At 40.1% G+C, this 27361-nt stretch overlaps 1 protein-coding gene across 22 annotated transcripts in view; it reads right to left on the minus strand.

The window, feature by feature from the left end:
• ESRRG (estrogen related receptor gamma) overlaps window positions 1-27361 on the minus strand; it is a 473643-nt gene that overhangs the window by 52337 nt on the left and 393945 nt on the right. For all 22 annotated transcript variants that reach the window (XM_081904148.1, XM_081904142.1, XM_081904154.1 and 19 more), the window contains 2 exons: window positions 9463-9573; window positions 5828-5989 (listed from right to left, as the gene is read on the minus strand). In XM_081904148.1, the coding sequence (XP_081760274.1) occupies window positions 5828-5989; window positions 9463-9573 (273 nt within the window). The remainder of the gene's footprint in view (window positions 1-5827; window positions 5990-9462; window positions 9574-27361) is intronic.

The following is a 27361-nucleotide window of genomic DNA, read 5'->3' on the forward strand; positions in this document are numbered from 1 at the left end:
TGCAAATCATTGCCTATACTTTGTTGTACTCCCGAGTAAGCCTGTAGGGGATCTCAGTGCAAGGAGGGAGAGGGTGGGAAGCATGGTTAGCGCACCAAGAAAGGCCAGGACCCAGAGGAAGGCCGCACAACAGAGGAGACTACAGAAGAGAAGATATTACTTCTTCTTTTTTTAAATAACCTTTTCTCTCTCTTTTTTTAAATAAAAAATCTATATATAACACACACAGATCTATCTATCTATCTATCTATCTATCTATCTATCATCTATCTATCTATCTATCATCTATCTTCTGTATCTGTGTGTTGGTTTATTTGTTGGCTTGTTTGTTTAAAGTGTCCCCGGATTCATTGAAAAAAATCTGGTCACCTTAATCTAGGAATACCCCCCAAACTATGTAGCTGCTCCATCAGAGGGAGTGTGACTCCATCCAGAACAACTTGGTTATTTTCTAGCCATGGTAACAACCAAACCAAAGAGCCTCCATCTTCCCTGCCTAGTGAGATCAAGCAGGTGCCTTCAATGCCTTCTTTTTGGCACCTGCTAAAAACATTCTTGTTAAGCAAGCCTACCTAGATGCTTAGAAAGTTGGTGTGAATTTTAACCTGTTTTAGTATTTTAACTTTTTGTATGTTTTAAACTATTGTTGTGAATCTTTTCTTGATAATTTTCTTGTTTCATCTTTTTGTGAACCGCTTTGAGGTTTGTTTGTTTTTACAATCAAGTGGCGTAAGAATTTTATGAAATAACAACATTTAAATACAGCTTATTGGCCCTCATCTAATCCACCACTGTGTTCACATCAGCAAATGGAAGAAAACTTCCTCTCAATGTTCTAATGACCACTCCCAACTACAATCTTATTTTCTCCGTGATGCTTTTTCCAGGTGACCCTCTATAACTTCTCTTTTGTTGGGGTCACAAGCATACAAATATGTTCTTTCAAGATAGCTTACCTGCTTCCTTGCAGATACACAAATGAAACTCACTGTACCTAGTATGTCAGATTTTAAGATACACAATGCAAATTTCCACATCTTTAAAATGCCACAATACTTTGTACAACTTATTTTTCAACTTTATGTCTCAAAAGTGGTTGCTGTCTTTCAATTAATTATAAGTCTCTCTATATATATTTAGTACCTCTTTGGGCAACCTAAATGTACCAGCAGGCAATGCTAGACAAGTAATAATTGCATAATAGGTAAATCTGAAAGCACTTGATGGCAATTGGTTTTATTTTACAACATAAAAAGGTGGGTTTTTTGTTTTGGAAGAATAATCCAGATTCAATGTTTTTGTACAAATTAAAATTAATTTTAAGTGTAAAACATTGCAAGGACTTTGGTCTAACTTGATGAGTTTTGTGTCTGCAAAAAGGACAGAGAACATTTTGTCTCTTAAGCTTCCTGTTATGCACATTTAAAGAGCTTAATGTTTCCTGCTTCCACTTAGTAAAAGGAGAGCATTGCGCATTTTTGCAGAATGCCAATGAGACAGTTGCATTACAGAAACAATGCCTAAGTGACTTTGAAAATGTGGTCAGACATCAGCAGAATCTCATCTCATGGAAAAAATGGGCTTTATACTTTTAAGATGTCCGAAAGCAAAACTTACCATGTTCAAAACGCAACACACAATAAAACTAACATACGCTTTCCGTATCTAAGTTAGGCTTTGTACATCGTACTCACAGATTTATCTACTAATGTAAGCATTGTCTCATTGGAAACAACACAGCTTTCCTAAATACCTGTAGTATTTTACTAACAAAGTTACAGTACATAGGAATATTTTAATCTGACACAAAGAACAACAATAGATCTGACTGCTAGGCTGATAATCTTCTTATCACACCCTGTGAAACCTAGCTCTAATATTTGACAGTGTGAGCTTCCATTACTCGGCAACCCATTCTATAAAGGCCAACAATGGAGAAAGAATGAAGTGGAGTGTGGAAGAACCTCCATATCTACATAAAAGAGATTAGAGGCGACAGCGTTCCATTTTACAGCTCAATCATATTGTGTTAGCATGCGCTTATCCGAGCGCGGATGAAATTGAAAGAGAAATAAAAAAGAGTCAGGCAGATAGGAACCAGAAAAGCGAGGCATGAGCAATTTCCAAGGATATAAAAGGATGCTAATGGTGGGGCCCTGTCATTCTTAAAAAGGGCTATTAGGGCACCATCATCTGTTCTTGTGCCTTTACGCTCCTGTAACTAAAGTCAAGAATTTCCTAATACCATTGTGATCATTTTCTTCTACAGATAAGATGCGGTCATGTTTCACAACAACACTTTTCATTTGTTTGATTTATTAATGCAAGTAGACTAATTCTATTTACTGATAAAGCCTTTCAATCCATATATAAAGGTATGTGTGTGTTTCCTTTCCGGAAAAGGTATGTTTCTGCTCAGTTCTGTATCTTTTTGCTCACTAGAAAAAAAGCTAGAACAGCACGGTAGTATCAATGGAATTTGAGTAGGCACCAAAAAAATGATAATCATTCAAGGGATTGATGCAAAATTTTAAGAAATTATTCCAAAATTAAGAAATGAGAGGAAATGGTGACAGAATACAGAATACAGAATAAAGCAGTGTTTCTTCTAATTTTTTAAAAAAATCAAATTTTCTTGATTAGCTGTAAAATTAAATTTATCTGCATGAGAAAATCGATCAATTTTTAGATAAAACAACAAATTGAATATGCTTCTAATATGCTTTGGACATTTACTGGTTCCAAATTATGCTCAGAAAAAGCTCCTTAGGCTGCAATCCTATACCCATTTATCTGGGAGTCAGTTCCACTAAACTCAATGGGACTCACTTTTGAATAGATATGTATAGAACCATGTGTTAAAAATTCCATACCTTTAGAAACTAAGTTTTAAGGAACTATAGGAGAGCCATGATTGCAAAGTCAAACATGATGACCACCATTAACATAAATTGCTGTAGCAGTACTGCCTTCTTTTACTTTTCAGTACCAACACATAGAAAGGGAAAATGGAAAGCTGTCATTAAAGCATTAAAGAGGTGAAGATGCACACATTTTGGCAAAGTTATCCTTTTCCTGAATAATAAGATGGTTGGAACTAATTTTATTTTATTTGTAATAACCTGGAGAATTATTCTGAAGTGATCACGTCTACATTTGCTTAAATGACTCCATAATGGACATTAAGATAAATAAATAATAACTATACTATGTTTTTTAAAAATATTATCTATATTTATTTTATTAATTTAGAAAATATGTATCCTGCCTCTTGGTTACAAGATCTCCCACAATGGCAATGTATGCAATGCAATGCATGCAATAAAAATATGCTGGTACCCAAAGTTTCAATAAAATACATAAATAAAGTTAAAATGTAGATACTCAAATTCTACATCATTAAAAATTGAAGTAACCACATTGAGAGCACCAGTTTTTGCATCTTGCCCTTATGCGTTCAGTATTTTGGTGACGTACTTCCAACCATTAAGTGAAAATAAGTGAATAAGTGAAAATTTTAACAAACTTTGCATTCCAAAAGGGCTACCAGAAGGTTCAATTCAATCTCTTATCTCCTTCTAGCCAAGTGAACACCAGTATGTATATTTAGCTAATAGGTTTAATATACCACCATAAGCCTGGTTTTGAATTTGCCTCTGACCATGGGCCTGCTGTTGAAGTATTCCTCAATAGCTCACAATTGGTTCAGATTCCTGGTCTGTAATTTAGAATGCCAGTCTTTAAGCATCCAACAGCTTTCGCTGCTAACTGCAGGCACTGAACCATTGTTTTCTCTCCCTCTAGATTGCCTGGTTTTTTCCATACCCACAAGCAAACCTATGTCGTGTATTCACAACACAAATCAAACTGATAAAATATATTTGGCAATCACCATGATGCGTTATTGACCGACTTCTAGGGCAAATGTCCCCATATTGGTAAGACTGATGTAGGCATTGTCCAGAGATGAAACTCAAACTCACCTATTTAACTAGCTTTGACTTAATCTGGGGTGCTTTATTAGCAACCAGTGTAAGACAAAGTAGCTAGTATAATACAGAGTGATGTTTAAATTAGTTTACAATTTGCTTGGGCTCATCTAGACCTGCTCTGAACAAAGCCATTCAGAAATGTCAGCTGTGTTCCTAACCACTGTAACAAATTGTTGCCTGAACGCTGCACACCTAATGACTTCAAATTAGCTTCACTGCGATATTGCCTGACAGTTCGTTACGACTGTTAGTAACATAGCTGGCGTATCATGACCAATAAATTGGTTTCAGTGTGGGCTGGGAAAGGGACTTCCATCAATTTGATTAAAGAAATTACTGTAGCATTCAAAGCATAAAGACAAACTAGTTTAAGGAGACAGAAATAAGTTAACTGTACCAGAAAAACATTGCTCATGATTCAAAAGCTCGTTTATAAGCCATTTGTGATGCAAACTCTGAACAACTAAATTTCTTCTGTGAAGAAAATGCGGAGCGCTTCAGAACGTGTGTTACTGTCCTCCTTTCTAAGCAAATTATGATTTAGATGTGTATTGATAGTTGTTTATTATTTGGTTTTGAGAAGTAATTAGAATCATTCAGGATTGCGCCTTGCATTGTTCAAATTCACTGGAAGAGACAGTGCCTGAACCAAAGTGTTAAGCTAGCATTAAGGAGAGCAGTAAAAAAAAAAGTCTCAGAAGCTATTTTATGTTCTTTGTCAAATCCTCTTGAAATCTTCACAACTCATGTGGCTACTCTGAAACAGTTAGGCCTATCCACATATTGGAGGGGGTGGAGGGAAGCATCTGTGCACATATTCTTAGCAAAGTGAGTAACAATGCCAAATAAGCAGGCACTGTGCGTATTTCTCGTCTGAATGCCCAATCCAACAGCCTGTGGAGAATAGCCTTCAGTTCCTCAAACCAAGGAGCTGATCATGGTGTCACAAATCATCTCCTAGGTTGCTACAGAGATTACAGAAGGAGGAGGAGGACCATGTGTGCCACCTTGAGCTCCTTGGCCAAAAAGGTGGGATATGAACACAATAAATATATAAATTGCTGTTTCACTCCTGGTAGCAAGATGTATTGGGCCAACCCTGAAGACAAGGAAGGTTGTTAAAGGAGGAAGTGCTAAATATTTATTTGAAAAAATCAAAGCACTGGTTGCAGATCATACTGGTCATGTAATCTAGAACTGTTATGTTGTCTGCAGACATTAAAGTACACCTGTACTCATGGTTCATGGCTGCCTGCAGCGCCAGCTGCTTTAGGACACAGGTGTGCCAACACAAATTCAAACCAAGTGAAATGGGGTAGGTGTGGGAAGGTGTGTGTGTGTGGCGGAAGGAACAATTTCACTGAACCCAAAGAAAGCTTAAGTTGTTTGATATGTACAGACTCCTTCCAAAATGTTATTTCCAGTTACTGTTGCCTGAGGCAAGACGTATAAGCAAAAGACAAAATTCTCTTGTTTATTTTCTGTGGAATGTGGGCAGCATTTGGAAATATTAAACCAACACAGTTTTCACACAAGTGCTTTATGACCATTAAGACTCCTTTGGATGTGCATGTCACAAAGGACTTTAACCTACATGCTTTGCTAAGGTAGAACCAGAAGAAATAAAACCCTGCCTGCAGGGGTGCAATTCACAGGGACCAAAGTGGGCCCAGGATATAATCTAGTTTAACAGAGAGGCAGCATAACTAGTCATTATTACCTCGTGGTCTCCGCATTTAATGCCCTACATGTATTATTTTCTTATTTCATCTTTTATGTAATGGTTTTTAACAGACAGAAATCTCATAAGGTATACTTGTTTATAGATTCTGTACCTGGAATATGTTTAGCCCATCCAATGATGACCACCAGCTCTCTGTCTGCCAGGTCACAAAGAGTGGTGAGGGCCTTGATGTCACTGTCTGGCACAGTGGGGTCGGGCATGGCATAGATCTTCTCTGGTTCAGCCACCAGCAAATGAGAGACAATCTTGTTATCTGTGAATATAGATCAGAACATATGTTAATACTAATCTCTGTATTTTCCATGACTCCACTTAAGAATCTAGTCCAACTCCCTGCAACATAGGAATGTTTCACCCAACATGGAGCTCGAACCCTCAACCCTGAGATTATGAGTCTCATGCTCTACCAACTGAGCTATCCACAAATATTAAGTTTTGGCCTGTATAACATTTGCTATGTCACTGCTAGTTTGGGGATATAGCCCCTATCTACCAGAATTGGTGGGAATGTTATTTACTTCAATGGGATCAGGTGTGAACAGATAAATCTATATATACCACTCATGAGACCCAGTGTGAGGTTGTGAAGCATAGGATGGGAGAAACCAAGGTTCAAATTGTCACCTAGTGGAGTTCAAGTGTTTTCAGAAACTGCATTCAATGGCTATAAAACCTGAGGAAATTCATTCTAAGATTTTTGTTTAAATGTTCTATTGTATAATTTATCCGGGAGTTCTTATCTATTTCTGTCTCTAGTATTTTACAAACAGGTATGTCACAAATTAAAAAAAATGTCAGTTCCTCATAAACCAAACACAACACACCACATCAAGTATATTTGTTTATTATTATTACAATGTAAAAGCGTCCTGTTCACAAGTGAATGGAGAAACTCTTAGACTGAAAGTTGATGTGGGACAGAGGGTGGAACAGAGATTGTTTAAACTGTTTGACCATTCTAGTTAATGTAGATTATGTATTCAAATCACAGAGGAGGGAAATTCAAAAGCTGATCTGGTATTACAGTACTTAGCAACAGGCCTGGAGTCGTATGCTCATTGTTTCATAAGAACTACACCAACAAACAAAATCCCCCCAACATTCTACTATTCTCAAACTAATTAATGGGTAATATTTATCTCATCTAAAGGTGACAGATAGCAGTTTTAGTATTTCTTGATAAACAGCTTTCAATGATGATGTTAAACTGTTGGCTGCAGTGCGCACCCACGCACCCCCCCCAATCCTCCATTAATTCACTGTTTTATTACCCATGGTTGCTTCCTATAACAAAATTACCAAAACAAACAAGTAAATATTTTCACAACTTTTCTTAAATATTTCTTTTCTTAAAGTCCAAGGTTTGTCTAGTATTACTAATAAAATATATGCAGACAGAGGAGATGTGAGTTGCTTGGGTTTTGAAATCTAGTAACTACTTTAACAAATTTGTTGAAGTGCCAAAGACACACCAAGTTAATTATTTTAAAAAAGCATGGATGAGAGCAGCATATTTAGGGATGGGGTGGTAGAAAATGAAATATTTTCTATTTTTCCCTTAAACATTTCCCTTTGTGCAGTGATTCAGGATGCTGTACAGTTTAATTTAAGGTTCACAGAGTTTTCATACCCATTGTTCTGACAACATGACAAGACCTGTAGGCAGACCACTGGGTTGTGGTGAAAAGAAAGGAAATAATAATAAAAAAGTGTGTGTTGTGAACATTTCCTAATCTCTATTATTTCGCTATAGGGGGAATGCATTGTCAGTATTGAAAGTACAAATCCAGGGGCATTCTGAATGTGCTCAGGAAGCCGCATCAGTTAGAATAGCCACAAGCACGGTTCCTAGGTAAATCTTATTTAACGTTTCCCTAATTAGAATCAATAAAACCCAATTTTCATTCCACTGCCTTTGTTGTGCTCAGACTATCTGTCAGAACCCAGAAAATCTCCCTGGCTACTTCTTTAGTCAAAGTGATTTCACTGTTTCACTCTTGACACTTGCTGGGACGGATGCAAAAGAACCGAAAAGAAGTTATGCTATACATGTTTCTTACAGGATGAACTAAGAAAAATGATCAGGGAGCCATTAAATAAATATCTAAATAAAGGATTGCATGTGAGGACCGGAAGCTAGTTCATCTTGAGCAATAGAATCCTCTAAAATGTGTTTCATTAAATTCTTGCATGTTGTGTAATATCTCAATGATTTTGGCTAGGCACAGGGAAGAAAATTCACTGAAAAGTTATACTACACAGTTCCCTTTCAAATGAATGGGAGCTGTGAAAGAGCAGAGTAGTATTCTTGTACAGAGAATTGTTCATTTTAATGGGGCATTCCCAAGACGACTTACTGGTGGATTGCACCCTTCCAATTCCTCACATTTTCAGCCGGGACACATTAACCTATGCCTGTGATAAAAAGGCTTAATTGTGAGTGCATGTGCCAAGCTGTCAGCAATTCAACTCAATGGCACAATATAAAACAAATGAAAAGCTGGCAATCTGTGCATCCAGAAAATCTAAACCTCTAATGAAATTAAGCATTAGAGTTTATTGAATTTTATTGTATTATCAGAAAGTTTTTATTATAATGCGCAAAATCTGCTTAATGCAACCCTAGATTGTATTTACAGAGTGGTGGAACAGCTTATCCAGACTGTGTGGAAGATGCCAGATTGGACAATTGAAGGTATAATCAGCATAATGTTTTTTGGAAAGGCAAAAGGAAACGATGCCATATGTTCACTTAAGCTTTAATTTTATGTAAAACTGGTTTCTTTTCCCTTTGACATAGCTAAAATGCCCTTTTGCTTACAGTTCAAACTCTGTTTATTTGCTTTCCAGGTCTCCATATGCTCATGCGTAATGCACACAGTAGTGTCCCCTACTGGGGAATGGGAGGTGAAAAACAACATACTGCTTTTTTTTTTTTACACAACCAGGTAAGTGCCATCAGGGTAATCCTTGGAGCCTTTTATTACTATTGTCCAAAGTGAAGGCTCTTGTAGCCTGGAGGCTTCTGCCACTGCTTAGACATCAAAACAGCTATTTTGAAAGTGACATACAAAAGAATTCACAAGTGCTGTTAGCTGCTAATTCTTGTTTTTGTAGACTACCCAACTTGTTTCTTCGAGAATTAGCAGCTTCTGTATGATTTGTACAAATGGCTTTATAAGCTTTTAGCTTATCAAACTGTATCTTGTTCTTTCTTTTAATATCAGCTGCATATGAGAACATTAACACCCTCCCTATGCATGTTGTAGGTGTAGCACTTTCCTGCTTTAATCTAATACTAGTAGTGTGTCAGCCTTCTATTGCTATAAATTAATGAGGCTCCTAATGTATTTTCATTGGGAGGTTGAGCAGTCAAACTCATTTAGTTAGTGAAAACTGCAAAAATCACTTTCTTGTAAAATCTGAGACTAGAAGCTTCAATGAACTAATGATCACAGCATGAGCTGTTTTATGTACCACTGAAAATAAAGATCACCTGTAAATGTAAAATTTGCACTGCATAAATTGTGCATTAGCAAGCTCTCACCCTTAAAAGAGTCTTTTCTTGACTCTTCAGAGAAAGGATACGGATGATATGAATAGTTTACAAAATCATCATTGATAAGGAACATAATGCATATGATTCGTTTTGGATGCTTCTTGCTTTACTGGGATGCAACCTCATGTATACGTACCAAGGAAAAAACCACCAACTGATTTACTTACATGGCTTTTTGGCTGGCTGAACTAGCTGAGGATTCAGGTATGGACTGTTTTCTGCATCTATTCTGCGCTTGTACTTCTGACGACCTCCACGTACTCTGTCTAGGCGCACTCCTGAAGGTGAGACAAAAAAAGAAAGGTGTATTTAAAACATTTGAAGAAAATATCTTATGGAATGATGAAACTTTCCAATAAAACAGTAAAAGTTCAAGATTGTTTGAAATTGAAAGAAATGGGCACAGCATAAAATTCAACAACTTCAGCTTTACACAAATTCAAAAGTATTAGGAAATATTCCTGCTGTTTCTGGTATTGAGGCATAAGTGCTTACATTTATACAGGTAAAACAGCACTACCCATATCAAATCAGTATGCTGGGGAAGCCCCGGTATTTCTAGAAGTACAAAAATCTGGAAATGGGGTGCTAAGAAAGAGAGGACTCGATGCAGAATGTGTGCACTCAGTGATCATAAAATGCTGGCTAGAATGGTGTGTCACAGAAAGCCAGGTGGAAGCAGGAATTGAACGATGTGTCCCGCAGGAGTGCATGACTAATTTTTTAGAACACTAAGCAACAAACACTTCACACTGCAACATTTTGTTGCAAGCCCCACTTATATTCATAGGACCATTCTTACAATGAAATCAGCAACAAAATCAGTGCAATACAGCAAAACAAAACAATCACAATAAAACCAGCAATGAAGCAGCAGTTAAAATTAACAGGCAGAACTTTAAAGCCTGTAAGCATTTTTTAAAATATTTATCCGACACCAAAAAAAATAACAGAGTGGGTCCCAGGCAAGCCTCCCTAGTTAGGAAGCCCAATAACCAGGGTGCCATCACTGAAAATGTTCTCTTCCTCTCTTCAGGTCAGATGTTGGACACCTAAAGGACAGCCTTCACCAATGATCTCAGCACATGGGCTGGGGGTAGGGGATATCTTGGTGTATGGAGTATTAAGGGAGGAGCAGTACCTCTTTTGGAAGACATGTTGTGCTCCCTTTGGGGAATTTTCCATTCCACCTTTAGTTACAGACATGAAACTGTTACATGTCACATGTCTGTTTACATTCCAGAACTTCCACAGTGTTCTTTTGCTTTTGCTTTTCTCTCTCTCAGAAGAGATGGAAAAGAGAGACATGTTTCTTTGTCCTGAATTATGTTTAATAAATCCGTAGTTTGTTAGTATGTCTCCACAAGCCTCAAGCCTCTTTCATTGCGCAGTTTGCTCTGCTAAGTAAAGTGTGCCCCTGTCAGCAGACTTGGGTCACTGATTTATGTCGCACCAGAGGTCGAGGGATCTTCACAGCGTGACGGCTGAAAGGAGACGATCTGGGTAGTTCATTCACCCTGGTCCCCACAATACACTCAGCCCTCACCTGTGGCACCTAGAAGCTATCAGCTTATGACAGTGGCCACATCCCAGGAAACAGCTTTGACTGGCCGACTAAACAAGGTGAGAGTACCCAATAGCTCTTAAACCCTTGGTGAATTAGGGACTTGCCTATCCCCTGCATGCAAAGACAGGCTCCCCCAGATTGAGCAGATGAGACTAATAGTGAGTCCAATGGCCAGGAAGGCTTTTTTCTGCAGGTGCTATTGAGGAAATGAGGGGCAGATGGTGCTCATTAACCAGTGAAGATAGCTCATCTAGGAGAAAGAAAAGTCTGAACTTAAACCTTTTCTGCCTTGTGGCTATACTCATTTCTGAAAAAGGACCAACAGTCAGGAAAACTGCACTGCTGAAAACCTTGTCTTGAGAGAGCTTTACAGACTGCAGCAAGCAGATGAAGCAATGGGCAGAACACTAGCAAGAGCTGTACTCCCTGGAAAACATGGTCTCCAACACAGCAATTGACAGCATCCAGACTCTGCCTGTCTTGGAAGAACTGGGTATTCCTCCCTCCCTTGATGAGCTGAAAAATGCCATCATCTTTCAGGCATGTGGTTAAGCCCCAGGACAGGACAGAATCCCAACAGTACTGAAAGCTTGCCTCAATTCCTCCCTCATGACACACATCTATGGCCTTCTCTTGCAGTGTTGGGAAAAGGGATCCATACCACAAGATATGCACAACCTCAGCATTTGGAGCCTCTATAAGGACATAGGTGACTGTGATTAGTCTAACAACTACCATGGGATCGCCATGCTTAGTACCACACCTTGTTGTTCTCAACAGACTGCAGTCACTTGCTGACAGGGTCTATCCTGGGTCGCAATGTGGTTTTAGAGCTCAGAGGTCAACAGTCAACATGATTTTCTCACTACGCCAACTGCAGGAGAAATGCCAAGAGCAGAGACACTCCTTGTAGATTGCCTTCATAGACCTGGTGAAGGCCTTTGACCTCATCAGCCGAAAAGGACTCTTCACACTGTTCCACAAGATGGAATGCTCATCACAACATGATCATGTCCTCCCATGAGGACATGCACACCACTGCCCAGGAAGATGGGTCTCCTCAGACGCCTTCCATACAAAAAGCAGCATGAAGCAGCAATGTGTTCTTGCTCAAACTCCGGATGGCCTATTTTAATCCCTGTTGCTCTCGCATGCCTTCAGTTCAACTGAAGACGGTATGTACATCCATGCAAGGAGTGATGGGGGTCTGTTCACCCTGGCATGTCTCCATGCCAATACAAAAGTGTGGTGGGTTCTTATCCATGAGATGTTGTTTGCAGATAACACAGCCTTGGCAGCACACTCTGAGGAAGCTCTACAGAGACTCATCAAATGTTTTGCCCAATCCTCCATGGAGTTCAGCCTCACCATCAGCCTGATGAAGACCAATATCCATAGCTGTCAATATTTCCCTTTTTTAAAGGGAAATTCCCTTATTCCGAATAGGATCCCTCGCAAGAAAAGGGAAAAGTTGGCAACTATGCCAATATCCTGGGTCAGGATGTCAATAGCATTCCATGCATCAGCACTGATGACCACTCACTTGAGGTGGTAGACAATTTTGTCTATCCAGGCTCTATCATAACTAGCAAATTTTCCATTGACACAGAGAGAGAATCATATTGACAAGGCCGCTGTGGCAATAGCTTGTCTCACCTTTCCAAAAGGGTAGGGTAGAATGTGATGATAACGCCCAATACCAATATGAGGGTCTACCAGACCCTGTGCACACTGCTTTATGGAAGTGAGTCATGGGCAACTTACACCCACCAAAAGTGATGCCTCAATGCCTTCCATATGCGCTGTGTCAGGAAGATTTTTGACGTCACATGGTTGGACAGCATTTTAAATCAAGATGTGTTCTCCCAAACTCACATTCCCAGCTTGTTGTCACTTCTGTCTCAGTGATGTCTACTCTGGCTTCATCATGTCCACAGATTGGAAGATGGCAGGATCCCCAAGGATGTGCTCTATGGAAGCTGGCTGCAGGCACTAGGCCTGTTGGCAGACTAACTCTGCATCTACAAACATGACATGAAGGCTTGCAACATTAACCCCACCATACGGAAATCCTTTTCAGAAGATTGCAGTGCCTGGAGACAGACAGGTTGTGTATCCACAGCAGTGACCAGACAGGAACACAGAGGGAAGAAACTCCATGGTGCACCTGTAGCAGCAATACTGGGCGCCTTTATCTTTCCCACCTGCAATAAAGCATGTCTCTCCTGTACTGGTCTCTACAGCCACAGCAAGCACTGTAGCTCTCCAACAGTTTGACTTTATCCCTGAAGGCATACTCTCCTGAGACAGATGGATGCCAACAACAAAACCTAGGCATCAAGCAGTGTATGGCTTTGAATATAAAATAATGTAGGGCTTTACAGATAAGCAACAGCTCTTTGGATGAGACTTGAAAATGGGCTGCAGACCAATGCAGCTCTATTAAGTACTGTTGCGGTGTCCAGTCCCAAACAGTAGCCTAGTGGTTCTATTCTGAACTAACTTCAGTTTCTGGAGCCCTCTTCCAAAGTAGCCCCACAGATGATGTATTAAATTAGTCAATCCTTGATGTTAAGAGAGCATGAATTGCCTCGCTGTTCACAGAAGGCACAGCTGGTGCACCAGCTTTAGCTGATGAAAGACATTCCATCCCACAGAGGCCACTTGGGCCTCCAGTGACAAAGATGCAAACTAGACTGTAAACCTGATCCATTACTCAAAGAAATGGGTACAAGACAGTTTTATTGATAAGGCAGTTTGCATATTTCCCAAGGTGTTTCAAACATAAATATTCTTCCTCTCTCGGTAACACCAGAAGCATATCCAAAAGGGTGTGTCAATGTTGCTCAATAGTGACGAACTTGATACAGTGGTACCTCGGGTTACATACGCTTCAGGTTACATACGCTTCAGGTTACAGACTCCGCTAACCCAGAAATAGTGCTTCAGGTTAAGAACTTTGCTTCAGGATGAGAACAGAAATTGTGCTCCGGCGGCGCAGTGGCAGCAGGAGGCCCCATTAGCTAAAGTGGTGCTTCAGGTTAAGAACAGTTTCAGGTTAAGTAAGGATCTCTGGAACGAATTAAGTACTTAACCCGAGGTACCACTGTACTAACGAAGCTGTGCTGATGTGAACTGCGGTGTGTGTAAAGCTGTGAAATGTATCAGAGGACACGCAACTTCATTGTACAGTACTCTAAATGGGTAATGTAAACACACTAAGACCCACATGTTGTATATATTTACAAGAATGCCAAGCAGGATGAATAAACATTCATTTATCTAAACGAGGCAACTTTTTTCAATCTTATTTGGATAACAAACTATGCAGCATTATTTCGTAATCTGCACGGCTCAGGTGGATTATTGTATTGGGTCCACACAAATTAGATCTCAATTCCACAGAAGGAAAAACAGTTGCTTATATAAAAATCATGTTACACTGTGGTTTTATTACCTACCGTACTTACAACACTGCAATTCACACTAGAAAAAAACTGTGTGAAGAAAAACAAAAACATGGACTTTTATATTTACAGGAGCCTGTTGGCCATGCTAAATAGGTCTGAAATTATTCAGTTGTACATTGGTAGTCACAATACAGAAAAAAAGTAATCTAGAGATGCAAAATGCAAGTCCATTAGCCAAGCTTTTTTTTTTTTTAAAAAAAAAACAGAATCCTAAGTCATCAAAAAAGATAAAAGCTATGGCTCACATTAAAGCTTTCCTGCTCTACTGCTGAATTAACAATTAGCAAGGGAAGTCAGTTTTTGTCTCCTGATAGCTATCTGCAATCTGAAGCATATTACTGAGTATAGCATAGGAAACCTTAAAAGGCACCAACTCTCTTGTCTTCAGCTTACACTTGTATATAAGGAATGCAATTGATAGTTCAGAGAAGAAAGAACGTAAGAACACAAAAAAGCCTGCTGGATCAGGCCAATGACCCAATTAGTCCAACATCCTGTTCTCCCAGTGGCCAACCAGATGCCTAATATATTTATAACAGGAAAATAATAATGGCCAGGATCCAAAGGACTTTAGAACTAGCATCAAGTTCTTCCCCACCCACCTCACACCCATGGCAAATTACTATTGAAAGTGAGAGGAGTTTCTAAAGTAGTTTGTGATACAGCATGGGGATCAGCTGTTCAATGAAAAGTAAGATAAAAGCCAGCACAAGAGCCTTGAGTAAGTTTAAGCAGCTCTCTGGATCCAGGCCAAGGTGTCTGAAATATAGTGGGGGGGAACAGAACGTCTGCATCAAAAGGTTATGGCTACTGATGGCCTGAGAAAATGTAACTAACGTTTGTACATCAGGGTCTACACATACTCCATATACTAATTAGTTAAGGATAGATTTGATTTGAAATGCATCTAATAAGCACACTTGGACCAGTTTATCATAGATTATTTGATTATTTACTTATTTGCTTTATGTAAAACTGCACTTTATCTCAACAGATTCCAGGGTGGTGTTCAAGTGATTTGAATAAAAATATTAATACCAGATACAAATGCAGTACCATGAACCATAAGCAAACAATAAATTTTCTTGCAGGCAAACACACCCAACCTTTCCAGTCCAAAGAGATTGCTGTTCTGCACATGTTTCAAAAAGTTGGGAGCATGTGAAGCTTGGTGCTCTAATCTGTACCATTTACAAATACAAATTAGATCACACATAACAGGTGACACATTTTAATTGAATGTCTTCTGTCTGCAATTCAGACAAAAGGTGAATGGAAATAAATGAGTCTGGCAAGGCAGCCCTTGAGCCTTACAATACCCAATATCTCATTATTATTTTTTTCAGTGGCTATCTATAAAACTGATGCTGACAAGCTTTGAACCTTTTATTTCTGCTCAAGACTAGGTGAATGTTTTAATACAAAAGAGAAAGGACATCTAACAATGTTGCATTAAACATGGGACAGTGCCATTATCACCTCTTCAGTGTAATCAAAGTAAACCCACTATTCATGGCCTTTAAAACAGCTGATTCAGAGTGTACCAAGGACCAAAATTTGCATCTAACTGAATCTAACAAAGTAAGCATGAATATGGTTTTAAGTTTATAGTTTAGCCCCAACCTCTGATTAAAACAGGTCACATTTCTGGTTAAGATTGTCTCCCAAGTTCAAAACCATTTCTGATTGGCTTGTTTAAAATATCATTGACTCCAAGATTATATCTTTGACTCCAAAATTATAGCAGATCTTTGCCACCAAGTAAGCAATCTTAATTAATCCTGTATGAAAAAGCAGAAAGGAGACTGCAATTCAGAGCAGTTTATTTGTTGCAAATGCATTGCAGATAACAGTAAATAAGCCAATCCTAATGGTCTGGTTTAGCATGACCACGCTTCAGGACCATACTCCAGTTCAAGGGGCATGCAGTACACGGCTGACCATTTATCAAACCCTGTGGAGCCTTCTTTCCCAAAGTCTTGCATACAACATTGCATAGGTGCAGAGAATCCTAAATTCTAACACTGAAACATGACTTTTTTCATTATGCAGGAATAGCAACATTAGCCTTGTGGGACTACTGTACAAAAGGAATTTGTCATCTCCTAGCCAATTCTCAGCTTCAAGTAATTCAATACATAATGGAAAACACATTTCAAAGCAGCACTTTTAACAGTAAAAGAGGAGTAATGATTTAGGGTCAAGCCTTTCAAATATCATCAGTGAATAAAAGACACAAAAATCAGTTTTGACTTGGAGGAATGTATATGGGATGCTTGACATAGCATCTGCAAAAACTGAATAAAAATAACAATTCAAGACCTTGGTCACTCAGATGCAATGTTTCTCAGTTCTAGTCCAGTAATATTCAGATCTATAAACTATAAGTTCAATCAGGTGCAGCAGAGTACATAAATAAGTAGTTCCCTGGTTTTTCACAGGCATCTGGTTGGCCACTATGAGAACAGGATGCTGGACTAGATAGTCCATTGGCCTGATCCACCAGGCTATTCCTATGTCAAGTAGATGGAGGAACAACAACAAGGTAGCTACTTTCTCCACAGCACAAGTCAGCTATGCAAGGCCCTTATGCCAATCCCTGTGTGAGAGAACAGCACATACATGGAGTATCAAAAGCAAACTGTATGCACTGAAAGAGTGCACTTGGGCCTTCAATCAGAGCCCTACTGTCAGCACAGACTCACCTACATGAAGTCCCCAATCTACTTCCTCTATTGGTCAGGGATTCCATCCCAATTAAACTACACATTCAGAACAACCATGTGGTACCGCTTCAGCTTGCAGGACAACCATATGTTAGAATGTGCTTCCATATAAAGAAGGGACACGGGTGGCGCTGTGGTCTAAACCACAGAGCCTAGGGCTTGCCGATCAGAAGGTTGGCGATTCGAAACTACAAGAAAGAAGATTCCACCTAAACATTAGGAAGAACTTCCTGACAGTAAGAGCTGTTTGACAGTGGAATTTGCTGCCAAGGAGTGTGGTGGAGTCTTCTTCTTTGGAGGTCTTTAAGCAGAGGCTTGACAACCATATGTCAGGAGTGCTCTGATGGTGTTTCCTGCTTGGCAGGGGGTTGGACTCGATGGCCCTTGTGGTCTCTTCCAACTCTATGATTCTATGATTCTATGAATCCCTGCGACAGGGTGACCTCCCGTTGCTCGGTCCCAACTCCTGCCCACCTAGCAGTTCAAAAGCACGTCAAAGTGCAAGTAGATAAATAGGCACTACTCCAGCGGGAAGGTAAACAGAGTTTCTGTGTGCTGCTCTGGTTCACCAGAAGCGGCTTAGTCATGCTGGCCACATGAGCCGGAAGCTGTCTGCCGACAAATGCCGGTTCCCTCGGCCTAAAGAGCGAGATGAGCGCCGCAACCCCAGAGTTGTCCACGACTGGACCTAACGGCCAGGGGTACCTTTACCTTTTACCATATAAAGAATACCCAGTCCGTGGGAAATTAGTGCCCTAGGAAAGATGATGTGAAGGAAGGCTAAAATGGTATGTTTTTACATACATGGAGTATTAAATTTGAGAGGATATGAAGACATGCAATCACCCACATGTATTCTAAAGCCGTACTTCTATAGCAGATATTTCCAAATGCATAGGTTATATGCTATCATATCCCATGAAGGAGTAGTAGCTTGGCTCAATGGGCCTTTACTAAGGGCCAGCTCAGCAGCATATCCTCCACTTACACTATGGGTCTATCAGGTGCCTATGAATTTATGTCAAATGCATAATCAAGTTTGAGAACCACACCTACTTTCTTCAGCATAAAAGCTTTTGTTTTCCTAGGTCTTGCCGGTGCAATGATGGACAGGTGACTGCTGCAACTTTAAAGCCAACTAAAAGAAGCCTAGTTTGACCTCCTTGAGAAAACGACAGCAAGGGATTCATTGGTGACCACTGAGGGAGAGATTCTGAAACTTGCTGGTACAAAGTTTTAATTAAGCAATCTGAGCTATGAGTTTGAAGGGGGGGGGGGGAGAAGCCTAAAAATGAACTGATGCCTTTTGAAGGTCAACAGTAGGTCTAGATTCTAAGTTACATTGGTAAAGCTTTCCAGTGAAAAGAATTTAAGTGATAAGATAGTGACACCTCAAAAGAAAGAAGTCTAACTGTTAAGTTCTGGACCATTTACTAGCAACTCACAAGAGATATGGTGTGATCGAAATAAAATTCATTACAGTAATCCAACTGTGAAGTACTGATAGCATGAAATCAGGATCTCAATATCAGTTTCAGAAATAATAAGCAGCTAAGCACTATTTCATTTAGAACCTGGAAGGTTTCAGGATTTATTTGGGGATCCAGAAGTCAAAGCAAAGATCCAAGTGATTAATGCGAGCAGAAGACCTGCTCCCATTTAGGTTTAATCTCCCAATGGGCAATAGCATTTGGTGCAGCAATAGGTGAGAAGTGCTTCCTTAAGATGCCCATGTTTGCATTTGCTTTAATCAAACAATATATACACAACACCACCCAAATAGTAGTAGTACTTTTTAAAAAATCTACCTGCAGTACATAATAATTTATTTCACCAGGGAACAGTAGTGCTAAATTAAGTTCACCTGACTGTTAGCCATAAGTCACATGTGCCTGAGTGCAGCTTTGCCGGGAGGGTGGAATGTACAGACAGGAACTGGAGTATCTTCTGTGAGCCAGAGCTGACAGCACGGTCTACACATCTCAAGGTATGATGTCAGACAGTGTGTCAGTGTAGCCAGTGCTTTTTTTCGGGGGAAACGTAGAGGTACGCATACCCCTAAACATTTTGTGAATCTTTGTACTTTTGTCCATTTACTGTATTTATTTTTTCTGATTTGAACTATTTGTTGTTGTTGTTGTTGTTTAGTTGTTTAGTCATATCCAACTCTTTGTGACCTGATGGACCAGAGCATGCCAGGCACTCCTGTCTTCCACTGCCTCCCGCAGTTTGGTCAAACTCATGTTAGTAGCTTTGAGGATTTGAACTATAAAATTGTGATTTTCTTGAGTCAAAATGTGTACCCCTAAACATTTTTTAAAAATAGAATAAAGCACTGAGTGTAGCATCCAGACATTTGACACATCTAGAACAAGATGTGTTCTCTGACAGATGCTAAGATAAAGTCACAATGTTCTATCCCTGACAATATATAGTCAGGATGTAAAACTACTATGTACTTACTACATGGAGACTGTAGCCCCTCAGACATGTGGGAAAGTGAACCACCCCAACCATTAAGCAAAATGAAGCAACTATAACAGATGATGAGAGAAGAAAGAACACACCCAGTACATATTTATCTAGCAAACATTAATTACCCTGCAGTACTTTTTTCTAGAAAAATAGGTGCCGGTACTCATCATGAAGTGCCACACTTTTTAACGACAACAAAAATAGTTGCCTGTACAGTGGTACCTCGGGTTGCATACGCTTCAGGTTACATATGCTTCAGGTTACATACACTTCAGGTTACAGACTCCGCTAACCCAGAAACAGTACCTCGGGTTAAGAACTTTGCTTCAGGATGAGAACAGAAATTGTGCTCCGGCGGCGCAGCGGCAGCAGCAGGAGGCCCCATTAGCTAAAGTGGTGCTTCAGGTTAAGAACAGTTTCAGGTTAAGAACAGACCTCTGGAACGAATTACGTACTTAACCCGAGGTACCACTGTACTGAGTAACCCCTGGGGGGGGGGGAAGCACCGTTGCTCTGTATGATATCACCTCACCCTACCTAGCCTCAGTCTGTCTCTGTCATAAATGGTTTCATTTTGTTGTTGTGAACCATTATTCATCCAGGAAGTATGTAAATGCATGAATAAAACCGAATCTATATACTTTCACATGGAAATTTGAAACTGATCTATATACTTTCACGTGGAATTTTGAAAGTGATCTGACACTTTATATTCTGCTTAGAACATTATCATTGTCTCATCCTGGAAGCCTTCTTGGGAAAGAATCTACTGAATTTGTTTGTCAGACCCTGCCATATTAGCAGCTTTCCAACAACATAGTAATTCTGAATCTACGGAGCCAAATTTTTGGCAATGGACACAGCCAGTCAGAATAGTCAATAGTGGACGAGGCAATCCCCATTGGTACTACAGGGTACCAAATTAAGGTGATATATTGCTAGTTTAGAACAAGCCTGCTCCTTACACCAGGTCTGCTATATGGTGTGTGGCGTTCTGTTCCAAGGGGACTGTGTGCTGGCCCACCACCACAGACTTATCAAACCTCAATTTTTTTGTTTCTTCTTCTTCTGTCAAGCAACTGGCAGGCCACAACATATGACTGGTTTGGCTCAGACTTGTGCAAGCTTGCTTTAAATACAAAAGCTGTACTCCAACCAATAAATGCCCAAGGCCTACTCCCACTTTTGCCATAATAAAGTCATTGTCAGTTGATTCTATCTTCTCAATGTCCTGTTGAAAATATTTCTCATGAATCCACCCCATTAAATGACAGCTGGCAGGTGTGTATATCCATAAAAAATATTATCCTTGTGAAATTGCTTGGGTAACATCATTGTAATGAGAAAGACTGCACCAACAGAGTTAGTTCCTCTACAAGGGGGGGGGGGTAGGGTCCTCAAGTGCAACAGCTGGCTGCTTTGCTCCTATAGATCCCTGGATTAAACATAAGAGATCACGCAGGAGGCCAGATGTGGAAGGTTTTACTCTAGTGGTCAGAGGCACAGTGCAAAAGCTTATTTTTATATGTAGATTATGCCTTACTGGATCAGGGCCAATGTTTGATTCACCAAAATATCTATATATTAAAATCTGTACATCTGTGTATTAATTTTTTGGGATACATAGAAATGGGTTATTTTTGTTGAGAGATAAAGACACCATAATAAAAGAATGAAAACATCAAATAGTATCATTGCCCCACCAGGACTTTTGTATATAAATCTGGTAGTGTGTATCCATACATTTTGCTTTAGACCATGCTTGTGTGACCAACAACAAAATGCTTAATACAGTTGGCATGTATTAATGAACTTTTTAAACGTGGTGTTTTTGTTTTATTTGTATTTTTTATCCTGTTCTTGCAAACTGCTCTTGGCAGCTCTGCTGAACAGTGCAAAAGAAATCTTGCAAATAAATAAACAAATAGCTATGATTATATAATCTTAATAATATACAACTTAATTTTAATTAAATAAAAAAAATACCACATGCCTACCAATTTGCTCTCAAGCCAGAAAAATAAATATCATGTATCCGCCAATTTGTTTTTGAGCCAGAAAATCAATACCACTCCACTAGCCAGGAACATAAATGCAGCCAGGAAAATAATGCAGCCATGGCCAACTGGAGCAAAAAATTCTTCATTGATCAGTGCACGCAAAGGAGGGAAATGAGGCAGGACATCACTGCTTCTGTTGCATGCCAGTCACCCCAGTTCCTTTCAGCTCATTGGCCAGAACACTGAAAGGCGGGAGCAGGTTTTCTTAGTGAAGCAATTCAGAAGAATCCTTCCTGCATGTTTTATTCTTGCATCTCTCTAAAATAAAAAGGCAGGACCCACATGTCTACTACTTTGATGCACAAATCTACACAATCCAGTACACACATACACTTAGATCTAACAATTCAATTGGGCGTGCATTATTTACATGTTATTATTGCTATTAAATGATTTTATATAACAATAAATGTATTTACTAGCCCAGACCTGCTCCCATAGTTTATCGCTACAACAGATTATTGTTACATCTGAATGCCGCCATTATTTCTGTAACTCAACAGCTGAGGTACAGTGATATAGACAAAGGAAAATGGTAAGTTAGAGTATTTTTTCCAAGGACTGTTCAGTGCATGTTTAGATTTTCAGGTATGCTTCTAAGTGTTCTGCATGTACAGTTAAATATATTTCATTGTAAAAGAAAAATCTGATGTGCCACACATAACTTTATATTTGCTTCCTAATCTGTTGACGTGGCTTTCATCTGAGTCTGAGGCCAACTTTATTAAACACACTAAATGAATGAAATATTAAGTATTCTAAGTGAATGAAATGAACATTTATTGCCATAGTTAACTTTCTAAGGTCAATTCTGAATCACTGTTTCATGGCAGCAGAGAGGAAGACCTCAAAGCAGAGCTGCAAGCTATTTGAACTATTTATTTTAACATAAATTATGCTAGAACTATGTAAATGTTATGTAGCTCCGGAAACCAACGTTTGAAGCTGGGTTGTTTCATTGAGAAACATGGGGTTCATCCACACTTTCCCCTGACCCGTATGTTGATTGTATTCTGTACCACTTAATTCCCCTGGGTCCAATACCGTTCTGCGTTATTCCGTGGCTAGAACCTTTCATTTGTCATGTCTGACTGTTAATGCAATCCGGGCACCTAGAAATACAAAAAAAAACCCACCCAAGCCTCTTCTAGACAACCTGTTTATTTAGCATTCATCCTGATTTGTTTGCACAAAGTTGCAGGGAAGTTAGACAATGCTGGCTATTTATTGAGCTATTTATTGATTTGCTTGCAGGGAGATTATATGACATTGTATCAAGCAATTGTTATCCTATACTTTCCAGTGCATCTTCCCATTACTTTCCTTATCACAAAAAGTCAGGTGGGGGTGTGAGAGAGAGCTGGTTTGTTTCACAAGAGCACCAAATCAACTTTAATTGCGTAACCTGAACTTGCCAGCATGTGTTTGAATCCCACGCAAAAGTAGCAACTGTTTGGAAACAGCTTTAAGGAACTTAAATAACCATCTCATGTTTCAAAACAGACAAGGCCATACATGAGAGATAAGAAAGGGTCATATTACAAGTTTGTCCCGCCCTCAGGAACCTTGGGTGCCACACCTCAGACATCTCTATGTCTTATTACAGTAAGTAGTCATCACTTGAAAAGGACTGATTTGTTGATGAGGCTTCACTAGGGCACACATGGTTTTTATTTTAAGTGTGTTCCCGTGCTATAAATTGGCCCCACATATAAAAGTTTCTCCTACAACCTTAAGCTTTACCTGTGTCAGAAAACTGCTTGATCCCAAAGGGGAAATTTGGACCTATTTGTGTTCATTAGAATGCTCACTCTGCGTTGCTCTGTATGGATGTAGAATACAAGCAGAAAAAGACTACAGGATACCAACCTTTTTAAATAGGCTTTGAAGTACATACAGAATGGTATTTCCCCCCCGTGATGTTACAGGAGGTATGTGACCATGATAGGGATCCTGACAGTAACAGACAGAAAAAGAGGGGGAGTACATAGTCCCCATAGCAGAGAAGGGGAGGAAGGAGTTAGCAGCTGCAGAACAAGCCTGAAACCATCTTGCATCTAGCAAAATTATGTGTCACTTACAAGCAACATCAGTATGTTTTCTGGGGGAAACAGTCAGGCACATGTTTATTGGGGAAAATCAAAGCAGACGGCAATAAGGATAGATCTGGTGAGGAAAGCCCAGGGGTCTGAACGTTGGCTCTTTATTAATCTATGATCTCAGGCATCTTAACATTTCAGTGTTTTCTGATACAGTGTCTCATTGTTTTACATCTTTCTCACATTCTGAATATGAGAGGTTTAAGATACAGTCCATATCTGACCGCTGTTTAGGCACACTTGTTTCTTAACAGGAAGCAAGTACTAGAAATTTTAGCTGCTTCTTTTTGCAACCTAACCCCACTCCAGCACACAAATTGTATAACATCTTTGTAAACTGCTTTTACAAGATACTTCATTTCTTACATCTCCCATTTTTTTTTTTTGTTACACTGGCAGCACTGTTGCTGCTGAATGACCAAATTTAAAAAGCCTACTAGCAATGTGTGAAAGGATTCCTTTGGTTGCCAGTTAGCTAAACTAAGAAAGGTTTAGCTAATGCCATACTTACATGTGCTTGAAATGCATGGAACGCTCCCTCTTACAAATTGCTTCTCACATTGCTGAAGAGGATACAGTGTGAGGAAGAGTTCATAGTGTAGTAGAAAAGCAAATGCTTTGCATGCAGAAAGTCTACATTTCAATCACTAGCCTCTCCAGGGAGTACTGGAATAGACTGCTGTCTGAAATCCTGTACAGCCACAGCCAGTCTGTGTAGTCCATGTTGAGGTAAATGGACCAATGGTCAGACTAGGTATGAGGAGTTTCCTGGGCTCCTATGGCATGTCCTTAATGCTTCCAGGAAACATTAGTATATCATAAAACTGGAAGCCATTCAGCTAAGTTTTACCCAGAGTAGAGCTACTGAAATTAATGAGCATAACGAAGTTCATTAATTTCAATGGGTCTACTCTCAGTAATACAGTACTTAGTTGAATAATGACCTGTGACTCCGTTGTTTTGGTTTAAAGTTTTAATCTATGGCAACAGCATATTGTTTCCATGACAGGGGAGTTGATTATCGTTCTTTTACTTTCTTCCTCCCCTTGTCTTTAACTTAGTTGTGAAGGAAAATAGGAAATTGTTGCAGCATAGGACTTGAGTATGTCACTTATCCCAAAGGCAGATATTTGCAGGGGAATAACCAAACTCTAGCATGGGGCGTCCAGTGTAGTGTTATTTATCTGTTGTTGGATGGAACTACAACTCTCCTCGGTCCCAGCAAGCACAGCCAGTGGCCAGGAATGATGTAGTCTAACAGAATCTGAAGAACACCACATTGTCTATTTTTGCTTTAAAATACGTTTGCAGACCTTTAGTTTTATATAGTTGTGACTAATGGACGTTGGTTTTATGGTCCATCTTAATTTCCAGTAAAGCAAATCTTCTGACTATACTGAAGATTGATTGTGATGGGATAGTAATATCTATCAGGGGTAGCCAATGTGGCACCCTCCAGATGTTCAACCTCACCACTATAGCAAGTGGTCAGGAATGATAGGTGTTGGAATTCAACAACATCTGAAGGGAATCATGATGGCTGCCCCAATATATAGAGATAGGTATGTGTGTAAGGCTATTGCTGGACATATTTCACTGCTTTTTCTACAGTATGAAGGCTACACAGAATCATTGTAATATCCCCTAAACTAGCCTTAGGACCAGAGAGGTAGGGAAGCAAAGGTTGGGGTGGAATATTAATTTCGAGAAGAGTGGTACAGAAAATAAGATGCACTTACAAAGACTGCTAATTGTACTCTGGCCTCAGGGGCAACTGTAGGGTTCTGCCTGCACTGCTGGCTGCCATCACTGTGAGCTTTAATTGGCCATGGGGGTGCTGGGTTGGTCTGCAAAAACTGACATTCAAATGGGCCAGTCACAGCCCTTGGGGTGGGCAGTGCTTTGGCAATGGACCTGTTGGAGCCAATCTTCTGTCAAGTCCGTCACTGTGGCATAAAAGCTGGCTGCACTGAGAGCAGGCAGCGTGATCAGAATTGCCCCCTATGCTGTTGGTTCTGTCTGGAGGTAAGTGGACAGTGCATGTGTATGGCCTTGCTATGGAATTTATCAGTTGCCAGGGAGGAATTTGCCTGCAGATGAATTGGGCCTGTCTGAGGGTTTTGCCTTCCTTGTAGCAACTGTCACAACTTTTGGCTGAAAAGGGCATTGGATTGGATCTTTAGTCTAAGTTAGGGGGTGGGACACAGGTGGCGCTGTGGGTTAAAGCCTCAGTGCCTAGGACTTGCCGATCGAAAGGTCGCGGTTCGAATCCCTGCGGCGGGGTGCGCTCCCGCTGCTCGGTCCCAGCGCCTGCCAACCTAGCAGTTCGAAAGCACCTCCGGGTGCAAGTAGATAAATAGGGACCGCTTACCAGCGGGAAGGTAAACGGCGTTTCCGTGTGCGGCTCTGGCTCACCAGAGCAGCGATGTCACGCTGGCCACGTGACCCGGAAGTGTCTCCGGACAGCGCTGGCCCCTGGCCTCTTAAGTGAGATGGGCGCACAACCCCAGAGTCTGTCAAGACTGGCCCGTACGGGCAGGGGTACCTTTACCTTTACCTTAGGGGGTGGGTGGGTACTGGTGGGTACCCCACCCCCGATCCAGGATCTAATTCAGAGTACATTGGTAAAGAGGTCCAGGGGTAGGGTTCTGTCCAAAAGCCCAGATGGGGGCCAATGTGCTATAGAGCGCCCAAATGACGACCTTGTTGCCCTAATTGATTTGTGTTATGGGGAAATCCTTAACCCATAGTCGACCCTGATGGAGTTATCAGCCAGCAACCAAGTTGGCTGCTTCAGGATACATGTCCAATGCTTATCCCAAAGCCTCCTTATATGTGTAATCGATAACATTGTGGCAATTTTGATCCCAACCCGGTGTCATGACATTTTTCTGCTTCCACACAACCTGCCCCCCTCCCCCAGTGGCCTCTGTCTCACTGCGCAGAGTCCCAAAGTCTGAGTTCCATTACAGAAATGGTCAGAAACATAATATAGGAGCAAAAGTATCATTGAACTTCCAGAATGTGAGCCAGAATCAGTCTTATATACAGTACTAGGTATAGAACTTACCAGAATCCAACAGATTCCTCCTGTTCGGGAGGATTCCTCAACATTTTAAAGTATGGCACACACACATAGAAGACTCTGCACTGGTATGGAGCAATTAGAAGTCTATAAGCATAGATTTCTGTGTCAACCAACAGCTATAAAGATGGTTTATAAGATCAGGCAGGTTCCAGACTTAGAAACTTTTCTCCAGCCTCTTTAAGGACTGGCAGCGGGGATTATAATTCTGACACATTCATTGAGCTTCAGATATTTCCACACAAAAATAGAGCTAAGCTTAAAAACAAGACTATTCAGAGAGAAAAACACAGCAGTTGGCAATACTGTTATTCCTTCTACTTTAAAAACAAAAGGCCTGCAATTGATATACGCTGATTTTGTGTCCTATGCTCAGCAGACCAAATCCTGCAATTCTTAATCGGGGATGGTGGGAAAGGAATGGACAGGATCTTCCACAAAAACATGGTGATGGGATTTTGATTGCCTGTTATTTCCAATTTAAATAATATTCAAGAAATGCAAGCCACCTTAATTAATGCAAGCAGTATTTGTGCCATTTCTCTTTCCTTCTTGATTCAGTGTTTGTCTCTTTGTCTCTGTGA

This window comes from Podarcis melisellensis (assembly GCF_964234715.1).
Source record: "Podarcis melisellensis genome assembly, chromosome: 3".
NCBI lineage: Eukaryota > Metazoa > Chordata > Lepidosauria > Squamata > Lacertidae > Podarcis > Podarcis melisellensis.